Consider the following 24,720-nt stretch of genomic DNA (forward strand, 5'->3'; position numbering starts at 1 on the left):
ATTTGATGAAGCTTATTTGTTTAAGGGTGTAAATTACTCATTTGTCCTTAAATGGTGGTAGATTAGTAATTATTACTCTAACAAATTAAAGAATGTTGGATTTAACAACTTATTAAGACACATAATTAACTTGTAGAATATAAGCTAATCCAAACACTTAAAAAAAGCTTATCAAATAATTGAAAAAAAGCTATAAGCTAATTCTATATATAAGTATAAGCTTAAAATAAAAACTAGGCCAAACTTTCTAGTGGTGACAAAACAGCTTAAAAATAATGCAATTAAAACCGTTAAGGTGTAAATTGAAATTAGCCTAGAGTGCAATCATTGAGACCCGAAAAGGACACACTTTCTAGTGGTGACAAAACCTTGTGTCGTAAGTAGGACCCGGTAACCTAGACAATGTATAATGGGACGAGAAAATGAGCGATTTTGGGCTACAAATTGAAGGAACACCGTCCCATGGGCTACAAATGGACGATATGGGGGGAGCTGTTTTTTTGCCCATATTCGTTGTTGGTTTATTATTATTTTAATGGTATGTGTGTGCATGATATATATATATATGGTGCAGTTACTGTACGCTAATGCCTTAACGTACGGTAGGTACATGAGACGCTCAAAGGCAAAAAAACAAAGGCAAAAACCTAAAACGCTCACAAAACTTAAACGCTCAACAAACGCTCAAGAAACGGTCTTCGCGAAAAAAGTGAAAAATTGATCGATTAACCATCCAAAACTGTTTTTCGGTGAACAAATGATTGTTTGGATATGTATTGACGATTCAGAAATGTTTGGATGTGATTTCATGAATCGATTCGAGAAAAAATGTATTCGCGAACGTAATGTACGTTAAAGCATTAGTGTATTTGATCATTTCAATATATATATATATATATATATAAAGGATCATATACGAAAATTGTTTATCGTACATTACGTACGTGACACCATCAACCCTAGATTTCAAAAAACACGCGGTGGCAAATTTGTAAATTATTTCAAATCGTTTCCATCCTAATTAACCGTTGTATCGATTCAACCATCGTCACTGGCGTCATTTGCAGACACACACTTCAATTAATTTTGAATTGAAATACCCCATTTGCTGAAACCCAGTTGCAGATGTTCCATATTTTGTTCATATGATCGAATCGATGATCAAACTGACGGTCGATTGATAATTTTTTGATGATTACGAGATTATATGAGGTGATTTCAGTGTTCAATTTCATGTTACAATTGTTTAATTTTTATTTTTTTTTAGTTTTAGAAGTTCTGTTTACAAGTTCTGAACTTCAGGTGTTTAATTTTTTTTTTTGTTAGTTTAGAGTTCAGAACTTATAAACTTTTTTAAACACCCAGAACTTCTTAGAACGTTTAAAGATGTCAATTTTCTTGAACACCCAGAACTTCACTGAAAGTATTAGAACGTTTAAAAATGTTCATTTTTTTGAACACCCATAACTTCATTGAACGTATCAGAATGTTTATAGGTCTTCAGTTTTGTTTCAGAACGTTTAAACATATTATTTTGAACTCTAATCAGAGCTCGATTGAGTGCATTATTTCTGAAATTCCATAATCGATTGATGAATCTAAATACTTCTACACATCAATTCGATTGATTAAATCATCATTTTGGTGTTCATTTTGGTCAGAACGTTTAAACTTTGAGCAGAACATTTAAACATGAACCCTAATCATAGCTCAATTAAGCGTGTTAATCTGTATTTTCATAATCGATTAATGATTCTAAAGCCTCTTACACATCAATTTGAATGATTAAATAATCAATTTTTGATCAATTTGAAGATTTTTAATATTCAGTGACGTTCTATTTCAATTTTGGTTTTTGACTTTTGAGATTTCATACTGTAAGTTGTGATTAAAGTTTAGAAATTTGATGAGTTATATTAAGGAGTTCAGAATTTGGATCGGAATCGATTTTAAATCGATGAATTTGATCGCGAACAACTGTTTGGGTTATTTACGAAACTGCTATCGCGTGAAATTAACATCGACGTTCAAAAAGCTCGGGTACCTAATGTACGATAACTGATTATTGTACGTTAACCTCCCCATATATATGTGTGTGTATATATATGTATATATATATATGGAGCTACAATATTATTACACAGTTAAAACAAAAACCCATATTTTGTTTATTGGGCTTCACATTACACAAATCGCCAACTTTTGTAGCCAATATGATACACATAGCCTTAGTATGTCCTTGTCACATATTATTGTTGGCGTTTGCAATGACTAATGATCTCTCCTTTAGGTCACAAGGTTAAACTCTGGATCATCCATCCATATTCATTTTGTTTCTCCTGTCCATTCTTCAAGAAACTGTACCTACCACCAATGTTAGGCACTGCATCAGTTACCCATCTGTCGCTATCCATTTTTGAGATGATAACATCATCAATCAGGCAACAAAATGGTCTAGCCAACCTGATATTGCTATCACTGGCCGGAAACATGTGTTTTGGATTATACAAGCACATATACAATGAAACAGCCAAATAAGTCATTATTGATAACAACAGTCTTTAATTACAAAACCCATGAAAAAAGTCCCTAGAAGCCACTTTCTTCATGATTCTGTATTTGTCACAAACAAGACCACAGGTGAACACTGCATAAAGGAGATGGTTTACTTGATAATATTGACTAAAGAGGTATCTAGCATCATCACTTCCCTGTATACTAAGCCAAATGATCAAGTGGGGTAAAAATCCCAACTAAACACCGATTAATCAATCAAAAATTAAAATTTTGTAAATAAGATTATATATGTATATACATTTGAAAAATTACATGTAGCGATTAATCGGGGTTACGGCGCAGCTTGTTGCCCGTTTGCCTGTCACTTTATTGTAATCCCTTCTCAATTAATAATCCAATATAAATTACTGGAAAAAAAATAAAAAATTTCAACACGATTAATCACTACAGAGTTCTACAACACTGAGCGCAGTTAAAATGTTTTCTAGGAATTTCATCGATTTAGTTTATTCGGTTACGTTGATTAGGTGTTGATTTTTACTCGGCCGTAACTTACAAATTAACCGAACCAAATAAGTGAATAACCAAATAAAATTTGGCTAACTTAACATAAAAGACAACTCACAAGAGTACAAGACAACTCACTGGAATATACATAAGTATACGTATATAATCCACATTAAAAACATGGTGCTGTTAAAAAAACATGGTGCTTTCGTCAGAGGTTTTAATCACTGGACCAATCCGATCCAGTGAGGGTGACTGATCATAGCTAGTCCTTAGGTTTTACATAGAATTATATTCCTTTAAATTCTGGCCAGCTTCTCACTAAACTTCACAGTTGAGCAATAAGTTAGTTGAGCTCGTAAAATGAAAGCTTTTGCTTTTTGTATAATATACTTGTGTTGTGTTCTGCATAGCAATGGCAAAGATGTTCATAATACATCTCGCGTTGCGTCTCAATATCCGGATCGAATAGCGAAGAGCCAACAAGGGAAACCATCTTTCCACTTCCGGCCTCCACATAACTGGATGAACGGTACGTATTTTATTAGTATATATCTTTCAATTCATAATATTGCGTGTATATGTTATTGTTTAAATAGCTTAAAAATGATCATATCGTGTCTCATTCTCTCTTTTATGCATGGCTTTGTATCTTCTCCCTTGCGCATTTGCCCACACAGATCCTAATGGTAATATCTCAAATTCAAGTTATCTGCAAGACTTCATATTTGAATGATTGCAAGGTTTGAATTTATCTAAATTATGCGTATCCGCAGGTCCGGTGTATTACAAAGGATTCTATCATTTATTCTACCAGTACAATCCCTATGGTTCAGTTTTCAACAGAACAATTGTATGGGGGCATTCGGTGTCCAGCGATCTTACCAGCTGGATTCATCTCAACAACGCCCTTGTCCCAACCGAGCCATTCGACATCAACGGTTGCTGGTCTGGCTCAATAACAATCCTTCCGGGAAACAAACCGGTTATATTGTACACTGGAGTCGACACTAACAATCAGCAAGTTCAGAATCTTGCGACGCCTAGAAACGTATCAGATCCTTTTCTCAAAGAATGGGTAAAGTATTCGGGTAATCCATTAACAACACCACCAAAGGGGGTCAACCCGGACAACTTTCGTGATCCTAGTACTGCTTGGAAGGGCAAAGATGGGAGTTGGAGGATGGTTATAGGTGGTTTGAGAAACAATCAAGGAGTCGCGATACTTTACCGAAGTAAAGATTTTATTCACTGGATTTTGCATGATGACCCACTTCATTTTGGGGTGGAAACTGGGGTTTGGGAGTGTCCAGACTTTTATCCGGTGTCTGTCAACAGTACATCCGGGCTTGATAATTCGGCGTATGAGGAAAATCAAAAGTATGTGGTGAAAGCGAGCTTTCTATCACACGACTACTACGTGATTGGAAACTATGATTCTAACAATGAAAAGTTTGTGCCAGAAGGTAAAGGTCTTACCGGAAGTAGCTCAAACTTGAGATATGATTATGGAAAATTCTATGCTTCCAAGACATTTTTTGACGTTGCAAAGAATAGGAGAATATTATGGGGATGGATCACTGAATCAGATAGCGCAACAGATGATATTAAAAAAGGATGGGCTGGAATTCAGGTAAAAATATTTCAAAGTAATCTATACATGAATTTGTTGTTGCGTTAATTTCTTTAGAATAACAATATTGAGACAAAGGATGCAAAATAACACCCTGAAAGCATAACTTCAGCGTAGAATAATGAAAACCTAGGCATGTTTTATGTGTTAATAATCAGCTTTATAATTATTATGTAAAAACGATTAAAGTAAACCACAATTGTATATTTTATCTAATACTTCTTACTGAATGGTTTCAATGGGATTTTGTAGTCCATTCCTCGACAAGTTTATCTTAGTAACAATGGGAGACAACTAGTGCAATGGCCAGTTGAAGAAACCGAAAAATTGCGCGGGAACCATGTTACTTACTCTAACAAGAAGCTTAAAAGAAAATCTTTATTTGAAGTTAGAGGCATCACAGCCTCACAGGTCACCTCTTTAACCAATTTCCACTCATATTTATCTAATTTATTTGCCATTGATTAATTTTCTCTTCCTAGGTTGACATACAAATCTCCTTTAATATGCCCAAAATGGAAGATGTCGAGGTTTTGGAGCCAACGTGGGATGATCCGCAAACTCTATGTAATACAAAGCTAGCTAGAGTTAGTGGTCGAGCAGGGCCATTCGGCTTATTGGTCATGGCATCTCAAGATTTAACAGAACAAACTGCGGTCTTTTTCCAAGTATTCAAAGAAAGCAATAAATTTGTCGTTCTAATGTGTAGTGATCAAAGCAGGTTCATACTCACATATTACAATTTGTATTTTCTTTAGGTGATTCACATAATCACATATCCACATTTTTTTTATTTAAACTTTTGCAGGTCTTCCCTAAGACAGGGGGTTGATAAAACTATATATGGAGCTTTTATCCACATGGATTATGAAGATAAAATGATTTCACTTAGAAGCTTGGTATGAAATTGTCATACTTGTTTGTTTATGTTTCTCGTGTTGTTAAAACTAAAGGGTATAAAGTCATAAAATAGTAACCGCATTTTATTATTTCTCTAGTTATATGTTAGTACTGTTTTTCTCCAACCATGGAACCATTCAAAGTTCCATTATTGTTTTATTGTTGTAAGTTCAACATTTATACTTAGATGACTTACATCAAATATGTATGAAAGTTGGTTAGTATTTAGTGAATATACTTTTAAGTTGACTTAGGTTAAACAATTATAAAACCTGATAAATAAAATATATGAATGACATTTTTGTTTTTTTAGTTACCCATGATATTTGAGTCATCACCCTATTAAAAAGGCTAAGTCTTATCTAACTCTATTTTACCAACAAGCCAAATACCCTTTGGTACTTAGTAATTTAGCGAATTTTTTTATTCAATACTATATCCTACTTAGAATTTTAAAACATAATCTCTAAATAGTTATTTCATTTCAAGCATGCTTCATTCATGTCACTTAATATAAATTAAAGATCACATTTAGAAAATTTTCACAATGAAACAATACGAAAATCTGAATTATTTTTATAGTTAGAAGTATAAATGAATTTAGTGGAATACTTAAAAAACTTTGTTACTATTTAATTAAATATTTCCCCATTATTTTAATCGATCCTCACTCTTTGCAGGTAGATCATTCGGTGGTTGAAAGTTTTGGAGCTGATGGAAGAGCATGCATTACGGCTAGAGTGTACCCACAATTTCATGAGAGAATAGAAGCTCATATCTATGTGTTCAATAATGGAAGTCGTGACATAGTTATAAACACATTAGATGCTTGGAGCGTTAAAACGGGAAGAGGTGCTGTAACTGATTAGAAGGAACCATAATTAAAACTTTGAGCTAATAAATTGTTTGTAGGTTTAAATAAAGAGATCGAACTTCTTTGGCCATATAATCAACATGTTTATTATATTGTATACAAAGTAGATCGACTTATTTTTGTTGGACCTTGCTTTATTTATTTATTTATTTAAATAATTATTATTTAGGCTTATGTATTAGATGGATTTCTAATGTAATATTCATTTAGTTTCTTGTTTAACTACATGTAATGGATAGTAGTCTATTTGGTTTGTAAACAACCAATTGGGCTGGCCATTTAAGGCCCAATTATATGAAAACCATAGGTGCATGGATGCACTATAAATAGTATATTATACACCCATGCACATCACTTTATCTTGGAAAGTTTAAAACGGGAAGGGGTGCGGTAACTGAATAGAAGGAACCATAATTAAAACTTAGAGCTAATAAATTGTCTGTAGGCTTAAATAAAGAGATCGGACATCTTTGGCCAAATAATCAACATGTTTATTATGTTGTATACAATTTAGATCGACTTATGTTTGTTGGACCTTGCTTTATTTATTTATTTATTTATTTAGGCTTATTCATTATATGGATTTCTAATATGTAATATTCATTTAGTTTCTTGTTTAACTACATATAAAGGATAGTAGTCCATTTGGTTTATAACCAATCAATTGGGCTGGCCATTTAAGGCCCAATTATATAAAAACCGTAGGTGCATGAATGCACTATAAATAGTATAATATACACCCATGCACATCATTTTATCTTGGAAAGTTTCTCTCTATCTCCACTACTTTTTGTCTCTAGGTTTTTGCTACATTTGATCCAGGATCCGAGTGATTATAGTGGTTTATGCTCAATATTGTCACGAATTGTTGATCCAAAATAGTTGTTAGATCCATATCGGGAGCATGCAATTGGTATAAGATCTCCGGCCCAACTTTTAGGGGTTTTTGGTTCTTCCGCTTCGGTTTTTGATCAAGTATGTGGTAGATTTGAACGTGTTTCTGTGTTAGAAGTAAGTTTTGTGCATTTTGGACTTTGGTTCTAGACAAAAAACACATGATCTGAAATATTTGTGTTCATCAGCGTGTTTTGCAAGTTAGCTCATCGGCTTTCAATTCGCAATTTCGCAATACCAAGCATCTCACAATATCAAGAAACTCGCAATCCACAATACAAGTAACTCCCAACTCGCACATAATAGTGACTCACAACTCACAAGAAATCAATAACTCGTAACTCGCAAAGAATAGTGACTTGCAACTCGCAAGCAATTAGTAACTCGCAACTCACGGCAACTCGCAAAACAGCAGACATGCAATCCGCAATATCAAATTTGCAAATTGCGGATTTAGGGACTTAGAAATCTTTTAGAATTTTTAAAATTTCAACAAGTGACTTGAGAATGGCCTTCGTAGTATAAATTTTTGAAACATTACCTATTGATGGACAATGAATAATGTTCTAAAAACAAATCACCAAAACTCATAAGCTTTGAGAAATTTAATGATTAGAAGTAGAGGTGCACAAACCGATTTTTTTAAAAAAACCGGTTCGGTTATTAACCGGACCGGTTTTTTTGGCCCGGAAAAAAACCGGTTCGGTTAATAACCGGACCGGTTAATAACCGGTTTTTTGCTGTCAAAACCCTAACCGGTTAGACCGGTTAGGACCGGTTTAGAAACCGGTTAGAACCGGTTAATAAACTGGTTTTTTTATTAACCGGTTTTTTTTATTAACCGGTTTTTTTTTTTTTTTTAAATTTCGCGGTTTCAAATACGAATATTTGTTTTTTATATTTTGTACTTAATGAAGACCATTATTTTTTCACAGTATAAACAAACCGGTAACTACAAGGCAAAACGGTAACTACAAGGCAAAACGGACTGACCGAAGCCATTCTTTGCTTTCGTTGTTAGGGTTCTTTGCTTGGAAGATGAGTATGAGTGTGTGTTGGTGAATGTGTTTTCAACAAACCAAAGATTAAAAACACATAACTTTATTTATAGTTTTTACATTAAAAATACAAACATTAAATCGTTATCGCATATTCGTAACTCAAAAATACAAACATTAAATCATTAACACTGAAGAAATCTCTGCCAAGAACTGTTGTTCATGATTTAACTCAAAAATACAAACATTAAATCGTGAACTAGCAGATGCTCCTGTTGTTCCCAATCGCAGTTTGTTCTTGATTTGCCTCCATGTTTGCTGTTTCTTTAACTAAATTAGAAAAATCCAAATCAACAATTAAATAAGAGCACATATTAGGAAAAAGAATGCTTAGACACGATTACATGAACAACTTGCTGTTTCTTACTCATGATTTGCCTCCATGTTTGTTGTTTCTTTAACTAATTTTCTTCGCTACCCGATCCCGAGCTATTTCTTAGGTAATCGTCGTACGCGGCTTCTTCATCGGTCATTGGTTGAGTGTGTCCTTCATTGACCTCGTCTTCATACAAGCCCGCTTCATACTCCATTTCCCCCTCGAGTGAGCGTTGATGTTGTGCCCTATCTAAAGAGTCCAAGTAATCCTTGTAGCAAATCGACATCTCTATAGCTGGTGCAGTGAGTCGAGTCCTCCTAATCGATATAACCCTGCCATAAACAGAAAAAGCAGACTCCGAAACTACCGTGGAAGCTTGGACCGTTAGTAAATCTTTGGCCATGGCGGCGAGGATCGGAAACTCATCCTCCTTACCTCTCCACCAAGCCAGCAAATCAAGACTTCTAAATTCATCCGGAGTCATGTGTTTCACAAAGTTGGTACCACCATACCTTCCAAGTTCACTGCTTGGGGTGTTTACCTTTTGACGTTTACCGGCGTCTTCCCAAATCATGTAGTACATCCCCATTTCAAGGTCGGTTTGGGATTGGGATTGGGCAACAGCTCTTAACGAGTCATGAATTTGGGAAGACGACCCGTATTTTGTAAGGTAGACATCATACATGTTTGACAAGGTGGTGTTGAAAGCATTCTTTAAAGTTTGGCTATAATAGGGGTTTTGATCGTCGTTTAACCCTAGCTCATCACAAATTTTTTCTATTAAAGCTTCAACACCACCAACATTGATGCAAGGGTTTAACGCAGCAGCACATGTCAAAACAGCGGGTAGTTCTTGAAAATATTTTCTAAATTTTTCTTTCATTTTTACACCCATATCAAAATAAGGTGCACCCCTACAATGAAGTTCACTCAACTTTGTGCACATGACAGCAATTTTTGGTAAAGCAATGGGGCTTGTTGGATAGTAAACCCCGGATAAACTAGTTGTGCAAGATTTAAAAATTTGAAGGACCTCCGTAACGATCTCAATCAATAACCAGTTTCTAGGATCGTACGGTGCACATTTACCCCTACTTGACAAAATTTGATGAAACGCAATTAATGATTCTTTTTGTTGGATGGCTTTCTCAAACATATTACAAGTCGAGTTCCATCTTGTTGGACAATCCCAATTTGGCCCCAACCATTGACAATTAGCTTCTACACAAAATTTTTTGTATCTTGAAAATGTTTTATTGTTGCTAAAAACATCTCGTAACATTCTTTTAAAATTGTTTCTTTGCGTTTCGATCACGTTTAACCCATCTTGCACGGCCAAGTTGATAATATGTGCAATGCATCGGCTATGAAAAAACGCTCCATCACAAATAGGTTTATACTTTAATTTTAAATGGCCAACCGCGGCCGTATTGTTGGACGCGTTATCAAACGAAATTGAAAAGATTTTATGTTCAATCTTGTATTGTCGAATGACTTTATCCAAGATTTAAAAAATATTTCTACCCGTGTGCGGGTAATCAAACAATTGAAACGCAACGGTTCGTTTCATCATTTGCCACGACTCGGGGTAAACCCAATGAGCCGTCACACAAATGTATGAGTCGGGCGAACCATGAGGTACCGACCACACATCCGTTGTTAAGTTTACACCAGTTTGTAAGTTTGAAAAGTATGAAATTAGTTCGGATTTAGCGTTTTTCCATGCTTTAAGACAATCTCTTCTAAGGGTCGAACGACTTACGTGTTGGTAGCGTGGTTGAACATAGTTTTGCATCATCTCCGTGAATTGAGGGTTGTCGAAGTGGTTGAAAGGAAGTGTTTGTTGAATCACAAAGTTTGAAAACTGTTGACGTACCGCTTTAACGTCGTACGTAAACACCGCTCCTTGATTCGTCATCTCCGGCTGCGAACTACTTCCCGATTCGTCCTTCAAGGCCTTGCAAAAGGGCCTTTGTACATGCGCTTTTAAAGTGGAGTTTGCATCTTTGCCATAAAACTTCAAACAATGTTTGCATCGAGCTTTTTGGCTACCGTTAGACATTTCGCATAGGTCGAAATGTTGCCAAACATCATGGTTTCGTTTCGTGGGGATGACCCGAACGACCGTTTCTCCCGTGTTCGAGGCACCCATGTTGACGGATGAAGCAGCACTTTGGGAGGCCATGATAATCGACTACGAAATAAGAGTGGTATACTCGAGTATGAAATAAACGACTACGAAATAAGAGCGTATGGAGTGGTAATGTGGTATAATTGAGCGTGAGATAACAAAATAATCGCGTATGAAATAAACGTTTAGAGCGTTTGGAGTTGTATAATCGAGTGTGATCTAACCAATACCCAACCTAAACTATATATAGATGTTTGTGGGGGTAAAATGGTAAAAAAAAAAAAACGGTCCAAAAACAAAAAAAAAAACGGGCATATAGCCGTTATAAACCGGTTTTTTTTATAAACCGGTTAACCGGTTTTTTTATAAACCGGTTAACTGGTTTTTCCATAACCGGTTAATAAAAAAACCAGTTTTTCCATTAACCGGTTCGTTAACCGGTTTTGGATCTAGAACTTGTAACCGAAAGACGAACCAGCGGTTTCTAAACCGGTCAAACCGGTTTTTAAAAAACCGGTTTTCGTAAAAACCGGTTTCCGGTTTAAACCGGTAAACCGGTTCCCCAACCGGTTTTTTTAGCCATCTCTAATTAGAAGTATCAGTTTAAAAACTTTGCTACAACACAAGATATGAGAATTTTGAATTCCATTAAGAAATGACCTCATTTTCCTGTAATCACAAATTCTGCTGGTGAAGAAGTTGAAAAGCCTTTTGGTGTTTTTGTTACAAGGGACTCTGAGTTATTAGTGGTTCATCAAAAGGTCCTTAGTTACTTAACTATGTGCTTCTATAATAATATTACTCAAGAGTTTAAAGGAATGTACTATGACCAAGGCTCTTTGAGATGCGTTGGTGGAAAAGTTTGAAGGAAATTTGGATATGAGAGAATCTATAAAAGAAATGTTAAATGGGAAATTCATGTAACATCATAAAATTTATATTAATAAATAAAAGGAAGATGCTCGTTATTTAAATGCGTGTTAATATTTAATTAATGGATTAAATAAAATAAAGAGTATGGACTTGGGTGGAATAGATGGAATAAGGGATGTAATGGGCCTTAGGTCCATGGGCTTGAGAGGGTATAAATACCCCCTTAAACCTCCCTAAAACCATAAAACCCTCATATCTATCTTTCTTATTCCTTACACACTCTAAAACACACACATACCCCTCTCTAGTTTCAGTCGTAGCCTAGAAATGTAAGATACAAGATCTTGAAGATCCAAGGCCAAACCAAACTATATCTTGTTAGATCTTCAAACACGAGCAAGATACAAGATTATTGTTCATAACCGAAGCTAACCGTAGCCTAGAAACGTCAAAAGGTATGTCCTTTACATATAAAGGTATTGCTTTTATGAACGGTTTGCCATGAAACTTAACCTTAGAGTAGATCGGGTGTAGATGGTTCATAAAGTTGCAAACTTGATGATAAAATGGACTAGATGAGCCCGGCTATGGTTACGCCTCATAAAGGAAACCCTAGATCTAGACTTTGAACGCTTTAAACCCATAAAGGTTCAAGCTTTATGGGTGAACGGGCTAGACCTTAACCAAAAATGGAAACGGGGACGTTTAAGGGTTAATATAATACCATAAAATAAGTGAAAATAATAAAATACCCTTTGATAAGGGTAATAAGAGGGACGAACAGTAGCAGCTCTTCGATTACATTGTATAAATCGAATACATGTGTATATTCAATTACACTGTATAGATTCGAATACATGTGTATAATCGATTACATATTAAACTCGCATACACTACACAGATTCGAATACAATGTATACCATCGATTACATTATGGAATTTGATTACAACAAAGGGTTCGAATACAATGTTTATATTCGATTACATCCATAAACTCGAATACAATTGGGAACTCGCATACATACGGATATCCGGTTACATTATGGACTTTTAAAGGAAAAAGGAAAGAAAAGAAAAGAATACAATGTATTCGAATAACAAAAGTATTCTAGCACATACATTTGAATACATGTATTCAAAGAATAGGAAACCTGAATACAAGGTGAATTCTTAGCCTTGCCTACTCACATGCAAGATGTATTCAAAAGTCAGGCCATTCGTATACATATGGATCTCGATTACAAGTGTATTCTAAGTGTGCGTTATTCGAATACAATTGAGATTGTGGTGAATCAGTAGCCTTACTCGAATACAATTGGAATCAAACACCTGGTCGTTCGAATGCATGGTGATAACCCGCCCAATTCAAGTACATTAAGTATTCGAATACAAGGGGGAATATGTTGTGTTCGAATACCTAGGGAAAGAAATTAAAATCAAATACAAGTCTCCTAGGATACCTCATGCATATACTCATATACGTTGGGTGATTCGAATACAATCCTTATACCCGAATACTTGGCTGGTTCGCATGCAATTTACATACACTCGAATGCAGCAATATATATATATATATATGCATTCGAATACATTAAAGGAGAAAGAAAGATTATGCAAGTGATGGGTGTTCGAATGCATAAGGAAAGAAAGAGAGAAACACATTGTATTCAAATACAAAGTATTTGAATACATTAGTGTTTAGGGTATAATTATATTCTAAGTAAAATCAATTCTAAAACAAGACCATTAGAATAAACCAGACTTAGCCATTTTTACTGAAATATGAATAATGTGATTAGGACAAGTATTGATACATGTAATTAATGTACAGTCAGCCGAGCTCAGTTAAACAAAGGGATAACAATTTATGGAGAACGTAACACAATCCATGTGAGTTTCTAGCCCCATTTCCTTGTTATTTTTTTGGGGTTGTGTGCATACTCAATGTGAATGTTAATACATTTACCTTAAATGGTAAGTGTATGTCTTGATGATGAATGTGATAGTTATGTTGTATTATGAATGAATGCTTGATAGTACGTGAACGATCTTCGGATATTGCACGTGAACGATTAAGGAAAGTACGTATGTCTGTATTATGAATGAATGCTTGGTAGTACGTGAACGATCTTCGGATATTGCACGTATTGTTAAGGAAAGTACGTATGTCTATATTATGATTGAATGCTTGATAGTACGTGAACGATCTTCGGATATGGCACGTATTGTTAAGGAAAGTATGTATAGAAAGTTATGGATGGTTATAAGAGGTGTGGAAGGTTACATGGTTTCATAACCTAATTATATATTGAATGTTACAGGGTTGCATACCCTAATAATATATGCGAAGGTTACAAGGTTGCATACCCTAATAATATATGCGAAGGTTACAAGGTTGCGTACCCTAATAACATATGCGAAGGTTACGTGGTTGCATACCCTAATAATATATGCGAAGGTTGCATGGTTGCATACCCTAATAATATATGCGAAGGTTATAGGGCGTAATGCTCTTTAAAACGTAATGTATGAATAAGAAAGAAAGAAGGTATAAAGGTAAGTAAGTATATTATAAACGAAAGTATGAAAGTATGAAATATCTATGAAAGTGTGTAATTATGAATATGTAGTGTGTTGTATGATTAACTAGAACTCACTCAGAGTAGCTGACTTTTGGTATGCACGTAGGTGAGTAGAATAAGGTAGCTAGCTTGAGCAGGGCACATGGCAGAAGAATAAGAGGCTGTCATCTGAACACTCATGATGTTTTATGTTTATTAACGTTTAATTTGAAAGACAAGAATTTTGTTAAGACACGTTTATGAAGTGTTATGTAATATTAGTAATAGTTAATGAAAGTTTTTATATTTTGCGAAAGTTTTAATTAACTCTGATGTTTAGAACTGTGTTTATGAGTAAATCCAACGTCCAATGTAGGGCACCGGTGATGGGGACTTACAATTCAACATGTTTAACCATGTGTAGGGAGAAAGCAATGAATCCATTATTGATCACTTTGATGCCATAAACACCAAAATGAGAAGCAAGAGAATCATTCGCGGAGTCGGAGAGATCAATAAGAAACCGCTTAACTCACTTTTATACACTTGGAATAGTAATGTGACTATAGTTAAAAGCACAAGGAACATGTATGACACCTCTCTCATAAACTGGATTTCTACGTCCTAACTAATTCATCACTTAATTCATTCATATAAAAACATACATTACATGTTAAAATAAAATTTCAACAACACATGTTGAGCGAGTAACCAAGATTTATAATAATAGTAGTAGCAGTAGCAGAAGCAGAAGTAGAAGTAGCAGTAGCAGTAGCAGAAGTAGCAGTAGCAGAAGTAGCAGTAGCAGTAGCAGTAGCAGTAGTAGTGAGAAATACACAATTCCTTGCGTAGGTAAATAGCATCAATTAACATAAACAAGTTTATGTATATAAAAATATACATCTTTTTAGCATCAAATAATCTCTAAAAACTGCAACTTCTATCGTATAATATAGTTCAAATAACTACTATTTATATTAAATTTTATTTTCAGGTATATCCAAGCCTCAAATGAAGAAACAAAAGAAAAGGCTAAGAAAATCCAAAAAAACATCAAAACACCCCCCATGTTTCATGGAACACGCCCCCATGCTTTCTTGTGCAAGAAAAGACAAAAATTTGCAAGAAAAGGCAAAAATACAGGACAGCTGGACACGGGGCCGTGGTCACCTTTCAGAAAAGATAAAAGAAAACATAACAGACACCTTAAAACACGGGGCCGTGTATCAGGAAGCACGCCCCCGTGGTGAGTCCGCATGTACGATCTGACAGAGCAATTAATGCGACTGGACACCTAGACACGGGGAGCGTGCCTCATTCAACATGGGGTCGTGCCTGAGTTTCCAGACAATAGATAAATAGAGGAGCATGTTGATTCACTTGGTATGCTTGGAGAGAGTTCTATACGAATTTCACTTATAAAAACACCCACTTTACACTCATATTGAAGATCTTGTGGAGAATTTGAAGGCTTGGAAGTTATCATCATCATCATCATCCATCTTCATCACCATCCATCACCATTAAAGAAGAAAGATTCATCCATATTGAAGATCTTGTGGAGAATTTGAAGGCTATGATATATTTCTCTAGTTTTGATAATTTTGAAATAATATTGTTAACACGATTGCTTATGTTATCATGCTAGTTAAAGAAATCATATGTTAAATATATGTGAATTATAACCTACTTAAATCAACCAAGGGGAGGTTGTGTGACTAAATTATAACCACCAGAAGTTGTTAGAATTAGTATTTGAGAAATCGAAGATAATCCTAATCTTTATACTTTACTAAAACTACTTGCTTACTTAAATTGACATTCTCGTGGTATACATGAAGTTATGCATGCTACTTTCCTTTATGTCATAAGGTATGTTCATTTAGAATTAGGCCTGTATACGAACCGATCGAACACAAACATGGGTATGTTCATGTTCGTTTTTTTAATTTTAGGCGAACACGAACCGAACTCAAAAACTTAAACGGACATAAAATATATGTTTGTTTTCGTTTGTTTAAAGAGTGGGCATGTTCGTGTTCGTTCGTGTAAAAACTCAAAGAACTGTTTATGAACATAAACGAACACTTAAACAAACATAAACGAACGTTTAGACGAACATATATAAACAATAAACGAACATATATGAACACTAAATGAACACAAACGAACATAATTGAACACAAACGAACATAAATGAAAGCCATTAACTACATAAGTCATCCAAAAATTACATTGAAATTGTTGTTTACAAGTACATGAAAAGAAATCACCAAGAGTCAACCATAAATTTCATCATGATTCTAACAAAAAATCAACTGTTCATCCTTGTTTCATCCAAAACGTGTTATCCAAAGTCTGCCATCCATGTTAAACCTATAATAATAGAAAGATATATGAAATACATTCCTGCTATTAGTGGTTCTAATGTACATGTTATTTTTACGAAACCAATAATACCATAATCAAATACTTCACCGTATTTTTCATTCAAGAATGATGTATGTAATATCGCCATTTTCCTGCAGTTAGCAATGGAAAAATATTATAGTAGCAGAATATAATGAGCTTATAGTTGAAAGAATAAGAAAATCACCTTGGTTTTCTTTTTATGTAATCCATAATAAGGATCATACCAATCAGCTCCGCAAATAAGTGTATCTACCATATTCGTTTCAAAACAAGAACGATGTGGTTCAATAACCCTCCCACCAGCGCTGAAAGCTGACTCGAAAACAACAGTTATTATCGGAACAGATAAGATATCATCCACCATTATAGACAAGATTTTATACTTATGTCTATTCTCCTTCCACCATTTCAATGCATCAAAATTCGTATCAGCCTCACACAAGTATATTCATTCATCTAATAAGTGGCTAACTTTGATTTCACGCGTTCAACATTATTAACACTTCTAACATGTTGGGCAAACTTAGCGCTACCTGTGTTCATACTAAATCGAAAAGTAGTGAAGCTAGAGCTGTTAGAAGTACTAGCTCTGATCCGAACGGTATTAAATTCTTTAGGTGCCTTGACATATTCTTCAAACAAATCCTCTAAAGCATCATGAACAACTTGAGCTTCTGCTTCCCATAAACCTGCAGAATATATTGTTTTGAAAGAAAAATTGAGTAACTACATTTTATATCTAGGATCCAAAATAGCACCAAAAGAAATCAACAAATTAGAAGAACCCCAATACTTATCAAATTTTCCTTTAATCTTAAGGTCCATTGAATTCATGCAATCATCCTCGTCTAAAGCTACTTTATCCAATGCTTCCTTTATAACAAATAACTCACTGAGGAATATATTAGAAGTTGGATACTCGGAACCTACAAGATTAGAAAATAATTAAAAATAAAATCAGGTTCGGGTCTGTCTACCTTTATTCCAATTTGTGCAAGACTAATTTATATGCTAACTAGTATTTTAAACCCCCCGCGTTGCAGGGGAGGGGTTTTCAAATCATAACCGAAAACTGGAGGGAGTTCAAATCATAAAACCGAAATCTCTAAAAACGTTCAAACGTTACCACAAAAATTGTTAAGGTTTCAGTTATGGCTATTTAGACAGTGTTTAGTACATTGATATAAAATGCACCAAAAACTTGAAAATTCTACGTTTCCAGCAGGTTGATATTCAGAAAACTTCAAATCAGTCAAGTCGTTAACGGATATTTAGGTTCTGGGGCCTTGCATTCTTGTATGACAAAAACGGCTAGAACTTAAGGCTTCATGATGTCCATCATATGCTGTTTTCTTGCATTTTACAAAACTTGTGTTGCACTCAATAAAATCTTCCGACATGCAGCCCGCTTAAAAACTTAAAACTGCTTTAGCTCTGTTCTTCTCTTTATCCTTCCCTTATGATAATTTAGGCACAAATTTCTACTCTTTATTGCCCAAATCCTGTAAATGAAAGATGATCAAACAGTCAACTAAAAGCCTTTAAGCATCCTTCATAGTCCTAGTCCATATCGTGTCATTCATCATGCAGTTGAAAAAATGAAATTTAGTAACACAAATATAAAGGAAAACAAAGTTTAATAACTAAACCTTTTCTTGGACTCCTCTAATTCTTTGCTTGACATCTTCAATGTAAAGTAATATGCTTTCCTACTCATCAAAATCAAACAAATATCATGTACGTTAGTATGGTAAATGACCAAATGAGGACGTGATTTTACCTTAGAATTGCTTTGGAGGCTGTAATGGAACAAAACAACTTTAAATATTTTCTATGTCTCAGTTCTTCGAGATCTAAAAGCAAATTATCAATATCCATAACGCAACTCTAGAGACAAAACATGCACTTTTTGATAATTAATTGTAGCATGTCCCTACGATTATAAGTGGATTCATCAAACTGTATAATAATAATAATAATAATAATAATAATAATGACCACAACATACAACTGCCACAACTCCATCATCACCCAGTGTTTCGATTCGAAACTCGGCAACAATAGACGCTTCACAATTGCCCACGCCAGCAGACAACTACTACCATCACTCTGCGGCCGCCTACTACAACACAAACAAATCCGTTACCGCCATAAACAATCACCACCGGAACCGTCGCCTACTGTAACATAGAAACAATCACCATCGTCTTGGGTATCTAAATGGAACCCGCCAACAAAACAGGCAAGTTTGGCACCACCAATAGATCAAACAGCTATAAAATAACAATCATAGTTCATCAAATTGATAATCCAGAAACTAATCGAAGATTCTAATACTAACCTTGACCAAACTACCATCGAGGAAGACAACGTTGCAACAAAGCGGCGGAATTAACTGAGGCGAGTTAATTGTTCCAAATTTGTCAATCCATCTGAAAAATTTGTAATATTATAAAGAGGCGTGCACCGATCACGGCAGCTTCGTCGTCATCAAACCATGACGGTGGATGGCAGTGGCATCGTAAAGAGGGATCGGTTTGAGACTTGATAAATGACCGGTGCATTGAAACATGTGATAAAGAATTAGTGGGTTTGTTGGTCGAATTAAAACATAGTACAGAATAAGCTTCGGATTGTACAACTATGTTATGCATAAAACACTTGTGAAGCATGTTGTACAACCACTTAAAGCATAAGTTCACTTGATATTGTAATATTATAAATATGATCATTATTTGCACCATAATCATATGAGATGTTATCACCCGCATCTTAGCATTGCTAAACTTCCAGTTTTGGACCATTGACGAATAACCTGATGCATTTCTAGAAGATACATTTAACTTTAATTGTCCTTTAGCATTAGCTTTTAATTTCGGGCATACATTGTCCATATGCCTAATTAATGGTGTGGTGGAACTATAATTAGGCACCTTCAATTTCTCTTTACAATGCACACATTGAAGGAGTTCAATTCCATCAGCAGCTGTAATTTTATGAAAATTATCCCAGGCGCGTGATGTCAACTTTCGTTTCCGTTTAGTGTAGTGCGCTTCAACTTTATCATTGATTTCTTCCTCTTCTACTACATTATTTTCTTTAGTTTCATTCACATTCTCTTGTTCATCATCATTAACTATTATAACATCATCGCTACTAGGCTCCTTTTCCGACATTGGAGTATCCGCACCTGCTTGAAATTCTGTATCATTCGAGCCAAGTCTAGGCATCACTCAAGTCTCAACTGATAACCTAAAACAAAAAAAAAACTTACAAAGTCAGATTATGATTCAAATAAGCATACGTTTATTTATATGCAAAACTATATTGTTTTCAATGACTAATTGCAACTAATATAAACACTCATAAACTACAACACTGAATAATATTCGATGATGGTATATTGGTATTGTCATGTTTTGCAGACCATAATTTTTTAAATAACTATAATACTGAATAATAATAATAATAATAATAATAATAATAATAATAATAATAATAATAATAATAATAATGAAGTATCTTACTACAACAATTACGTATTGTCATGTTTTGCAAACCATTACATTCAATAATAATTGACATTTGCAGATTTGCATACCATAATTTTTAAATAACTACAAAACTGAATAATAATAATAATAATAATAATAATGATAATAATTGTAATAATAATAATGGTATTGTGAAGTAACGTAAGATAATGCAGATCAAAATTTTTAAATAACTACAATACTTAATAATCAAATACCAATCACATAATAATAATGAAGTATCATACTTCACCGTGATGAGGTGCGAGAGAAAAGAGAGGCAGAAATGGTGTGGCGATTAGGAACAAGGCTGAATCTATGTGAAATGATGAGGCATGAGAGCAAAGAGAGGCAGAGATGGTGGTGGCGACCGGGAACAGGGCTGGCCGGATCTATCTGCAGAGATGATACAAGCTTGTGAGTTGTGAGAGAAAAGAGTGGTGGCTAGGTTTTTTGGTTTTGGATTAGATTAGAATTTTAGAAATATGAATGTGACAATGAGATATTAGGGTTATTTAGGGGTTATTTAGATATTGAAATTTGAAGTTTATTAGTACTTAAACGGACATAAACGAACATAAACAAACATAAATAAACAAACATAAACGAACACTTAAATGAACATAAACGAACGTTCATGAACATAAATAAACGAACGAAACATGTGTTCATGTTTGTTCGTTTATTAATTAAACGAACATAAACGAACTTCCCGCCGAACGGTTCACGAATAGTTCACCGAACGTTCAGTTCGTTTACAGGCATACTTAGAATTGAGGGACTATTCTATCATACATCATAGAATTAAGCAAGTTTATCACATATTTACTTTATAATCATCGAGGAAGAATGGAGTAGATTCTTGATCTTAGATGGTAACCTTCATATATTTGATCTACTCATTTAGAATTTCTCTACTTGTTCACCCATATATATAAATATATATATATATATATATATATATATATATATATTATTTCAAAGAATTTAACACCCAAAAATGATTATCATCTCCGATTAAATTAAAAGGAAGATTTATTATTATTAATATTTTTGTCCACGGATCGGTACTTGATTCTTATCAATACTATTCTACATATACGATATGTACACTTGCCTACTTTGTGTGTGGTTATTCTTAGAAATTATTTTTATAAATTTAAAACACGATATTGTACGAAAACTATATTCCATCATAACATATTTAACGACACACAACCACAACATCTTTTTGGCGCCGTTTACGGGGACACGGTACATTTCTAAGATCGATCCAAGTTTTAATTTAATCATTGTTTATAATTGTATAGATTTTTATTTTCTTTTTCTACTAACTATTATATTTTTCTAATTTTAAGGCTAACCTTTCCTTTAGTTAAATTTAGATAGTTTAAAAATTGATTTAATCCCATGTATGTCCTCTACATTCAGACCTGAGCTTGTTTCTCCGATTTCTGAACTCGAAAGACTTTTTTGCCAAAGAATACGTAAACGGGCAACGAAATCCACTGAAACAATCAAAGACGAATCACTAGATGCTACAACATTGGAAGGAAATCGAGCAGAAAAAATAATGGCAGCACCAAACAATGAACCAAACATGAGCCAGTATGCCAAGCGAACCCTCGAAGGCTACGACAATGGAGTGGCTCCACCCGAAATCACCGAAAATTCCGAAACCAAATCAAGCACCATTCATATGGTGGAAAATTTGGTTCAATTTCATTGTCACCTCGACGAAGAGTGCCCTCTTTCTCATATATCTCGATTCTTACGAATATGTAGAACCTTTAAAATTCAAAACTGTTTCCTTTCTCTTTAAAGGGACAAGCCTTAGAATTGATAGAGTATCTTCCTTTTGGTTCCATCACCAGCTGGAACCAAATGGTTGAGCAGTTTCTCCTTAAATACTTTCCGCCTGATAAAACTGCAAAATATTGATCCAGCATTACCGGATTCTGGACCGATGATGATGAGTCGTTACACGCAATACGGGAGAGATACAAAAGTTTTCTGAGAAGATACCCACATCATGGACTGAGCGTATGGTTACAAGTACAAACTTTCGTTGACACACAATCCAGTCAAAACAAACAGGCTATCGACCAAGTTGCCGGTGGAGACCTAGGATCCAAATCACCTAACGAAGCATTTGAAATCATGGAGAAGGAAGCAAAGACGAGTTTCTCTTATAACCCACCAAGATTACACCAGCACATAAAGGAATACACCAAGTCAATTCCAACAACCTTTTCATAGCACAACTTGAAGCACTCTCTAAAAAATTCGAGCAACTTCAAGCCGAATGATCAAACACCAACATTACCTATGACACCTGTGGAGGAACAAATAAGACAAGTGACTGCAAAGAAATACTTAGGGCTATGGAGAAGTCGACTTCATCGCCCGTCAAAACATCACTTTCAGTAACAACTACAATCTAGGATGGAGAAACCACCCAAATTTCAGTTGGAAGGACGGAGGTAACACTCAAAACCTACCCGAATTCGAAAAGAGGCCGATGGATAAATCTTTCCAACCTAAACTCAATTTCAAGAACAAAGTTCCAGTAGCAATCAAAATCAGAGCTACTCAAGAATTGAAGAAATGTTGACCCAAATCATGACCAAAACGAATGAAGCAGAAAAGAAGGCCGACTTAAGGGTCGTTGACATCAGCGAAGTATTGTTAAAGCATGAAGTTTCCTTAAAAAGCCAACAAACATCATTGTAGAATCTAGAAACTCAAATCGGACAAATTGCCCTAACGTTGTCTGAAAGGCCACCCGACGCTCTTCCAAGCAACACAATAACAAACCCAAATGCAACAGCAAATGATGTTACATTGAGAAGTGGAACAACCACTGTTGCCTCACCAACTTTGAACCAGTTATGTAGAAAAAAGCCCTTGATAAGACGCAGGAAAGACTGAGTCCAACAGGTACCATACAACCAATGGAACCAGTCCAAACTTATGTTCCACCTATTCCATATCCTAGACGGCTGAAACATGAGAGATTGGAAGCTTAGTATAGGATGTTTTTAGAACTCTTCAAACAACTCCACATCAACATTCCTTTCGTCGAAGCCATTGCTCAGATGCCGAAATATGCAAAATTTCTTAAAGAAGTGTTGACCAACAAAAGGAAGTTGGAGGAGCTCTCGAATGTCACTTTGAGTGAAGAATGCTCAGCTGTCCTTCAAAACAAGCTGCCCCCATAAATGACCGATCCAGGGAGCTTTATTATCCCTTTCTCATAAGAAATTTATCTGTTAGCAATGCCCTGGCTGACCTAGGAGCTAGTATAATTTAATGCCTTATGCGGTTTTTGCAAAACTAGGGATAGGAGAACCAAATCTCACCCACATGAGCATTCAGTTAGGTGACCGATCCGTTAAATTTTCTCAGGGAATTGTTGAAAGCATGCTTGTCAAAATTGACAAATTTGTTTTCCTAGTAGATTTTGTGATTCTAGATATGGAGGAAGACAAAGGTGTACCTCTGATTTTAGGAAGACCCTTTTTAGCCACTACAAAGGCAGTTATTGATGTTTGCATCAGAAAACTCACTCTTAGGGTAAATGGCGAGGCAATCACGTTTGACATAGGAAAGTCTATGCAACATCTGCAACATCATGATGACACATTATACTGTGTCGACATCATCGATTCTAACACACTAACACACTCGAAACACAAGTGTTAACCGAAACCATCACCAAACCCATTCTAGTAAACGAAAATATTGATGCCAATAACACCAATCAAGAAGCATAGGAAATAACGTGTGAGATCACCAAGTGTAATGAAAAATCAAAACCATCAATCGAAGAACCACCAGCCTTAGAGTTAAAAGAACTACCGAACCATCTCGAATACGCCTTTCTATAAAAAGATTCTCAACTGTTAATAATTATTTCATCACACCTTTCTAAAAAGAGAGAAAGACGAACTTCTTAAGGTTTTAAAAAACTATGAGAAGTCTCTCTCATGGAAGACCATGGATATCAAGGGCATCAATCCTTCCTTTTGCACTCATAAAATCCTCATGGAGGAAGAGTAAAAACCCATTGTCCAACATCAAAGACGTCTTAATCCCAACATGCAAGATGTGGTGAAGAAAGAAGTTATCAAACTTCATGATGCCGGATTAATCTACCCAATTTCAGATTCACCTTGGGTTAGTCCAGTTCACGTAGTACCCATTAAGGGAGGAATGACAGTAGCAATGAACGTGAAGGACACGCTAATACCAATGAGGACCATCACAGGCTAGCAAGTTGGCATTGACTACCAGAAGCTTAATGACGCCACAAGAAAAGATCATTTTCAACTTCCTTTTATCGATCAAATGCTTGAACGTTTGTCTGGAAAAATGTTCTATTGTTTTCTTGATGGATTCTCAGGATACTTTCGGATTCCCATTGCTTCTGAAGCTCAGGAGAAAACCACATTTACATGTACGTATGGCACATTTTCTACCGAAGAATGCCGTTTGGACTATGTAATGCT

General features: G+C 35.1%; 1 protein-coding gene across 1 annotated transcript; it reads left to right on the top strand.

Moving 5' to 3' along the window:
- The first annotated feature begins 3,204 nt into the window (after positions 1–3,204).
- LOC143565741 (beta-fructofuranosidase, insoluble isoenzyme CWINV3-like) lies at positions 3,205–6,426 on the top strand. The gene is made up of 7 exons (XM_077052617.1): positions 3,205–3,556; positions 3,705–3,713; positions 3,801–4,657; positions 4,910–5,068; positions 5,140–5,378; positions 5,466–5,556; positions 6,238–6,426. The coding sequence occupies exons 1-7, from the start codon at positions 3,388–3,390 to the stop codon at positions 6,424–6,426; spliced, it is 1,713 nt and encodes a 570-aa protein (XP_076908732.1). The 5' UTR covers positions 3,205–3,387.
- Positions 6,427–24,720: the final 18,294 nt, after the last annotated feature.

Source organism: Bidens hawaiensis, unplaced genomic scaffold (genome assembly GCF_021521415.1).
Source record: "Bidens hawaiensis isolate Kalapana, Puna unplaced genomic scaffold, B.hawaiensis_p1.1 tig00022515_1, whole genome shotgun sequence".
Lineage (NCBI taxonomy): Eukaryota > Viridiplantae > Streptophyta > Magnoliopsida > Asterales > Asteraceae > Bidens > Bidens hawaiensis.

Coding starts and splice junctions, on each gene's coding strand:
- LOC143565741 (XM_077052617.1), top strand. CDS start 3,388: ATGAAAGCTTTTGCTTTTTGTATAATATACTTGTGTTGTGTTCTGCAT. Junction 5,069..5,139: donor GAGGCATCACAGCCTCACAG/GTCACCTCTTTA, acceptor TTCTCTTCCTAG/GTTGACATACAAATCTCCTT. Junction 5,379..5,465: donor ATGTGTAGTGATCAAAGCAG/GTTCATACTCAC, acceptor AAACTTTTGCAG/GTCTTCCCTAAGACAGGGGG.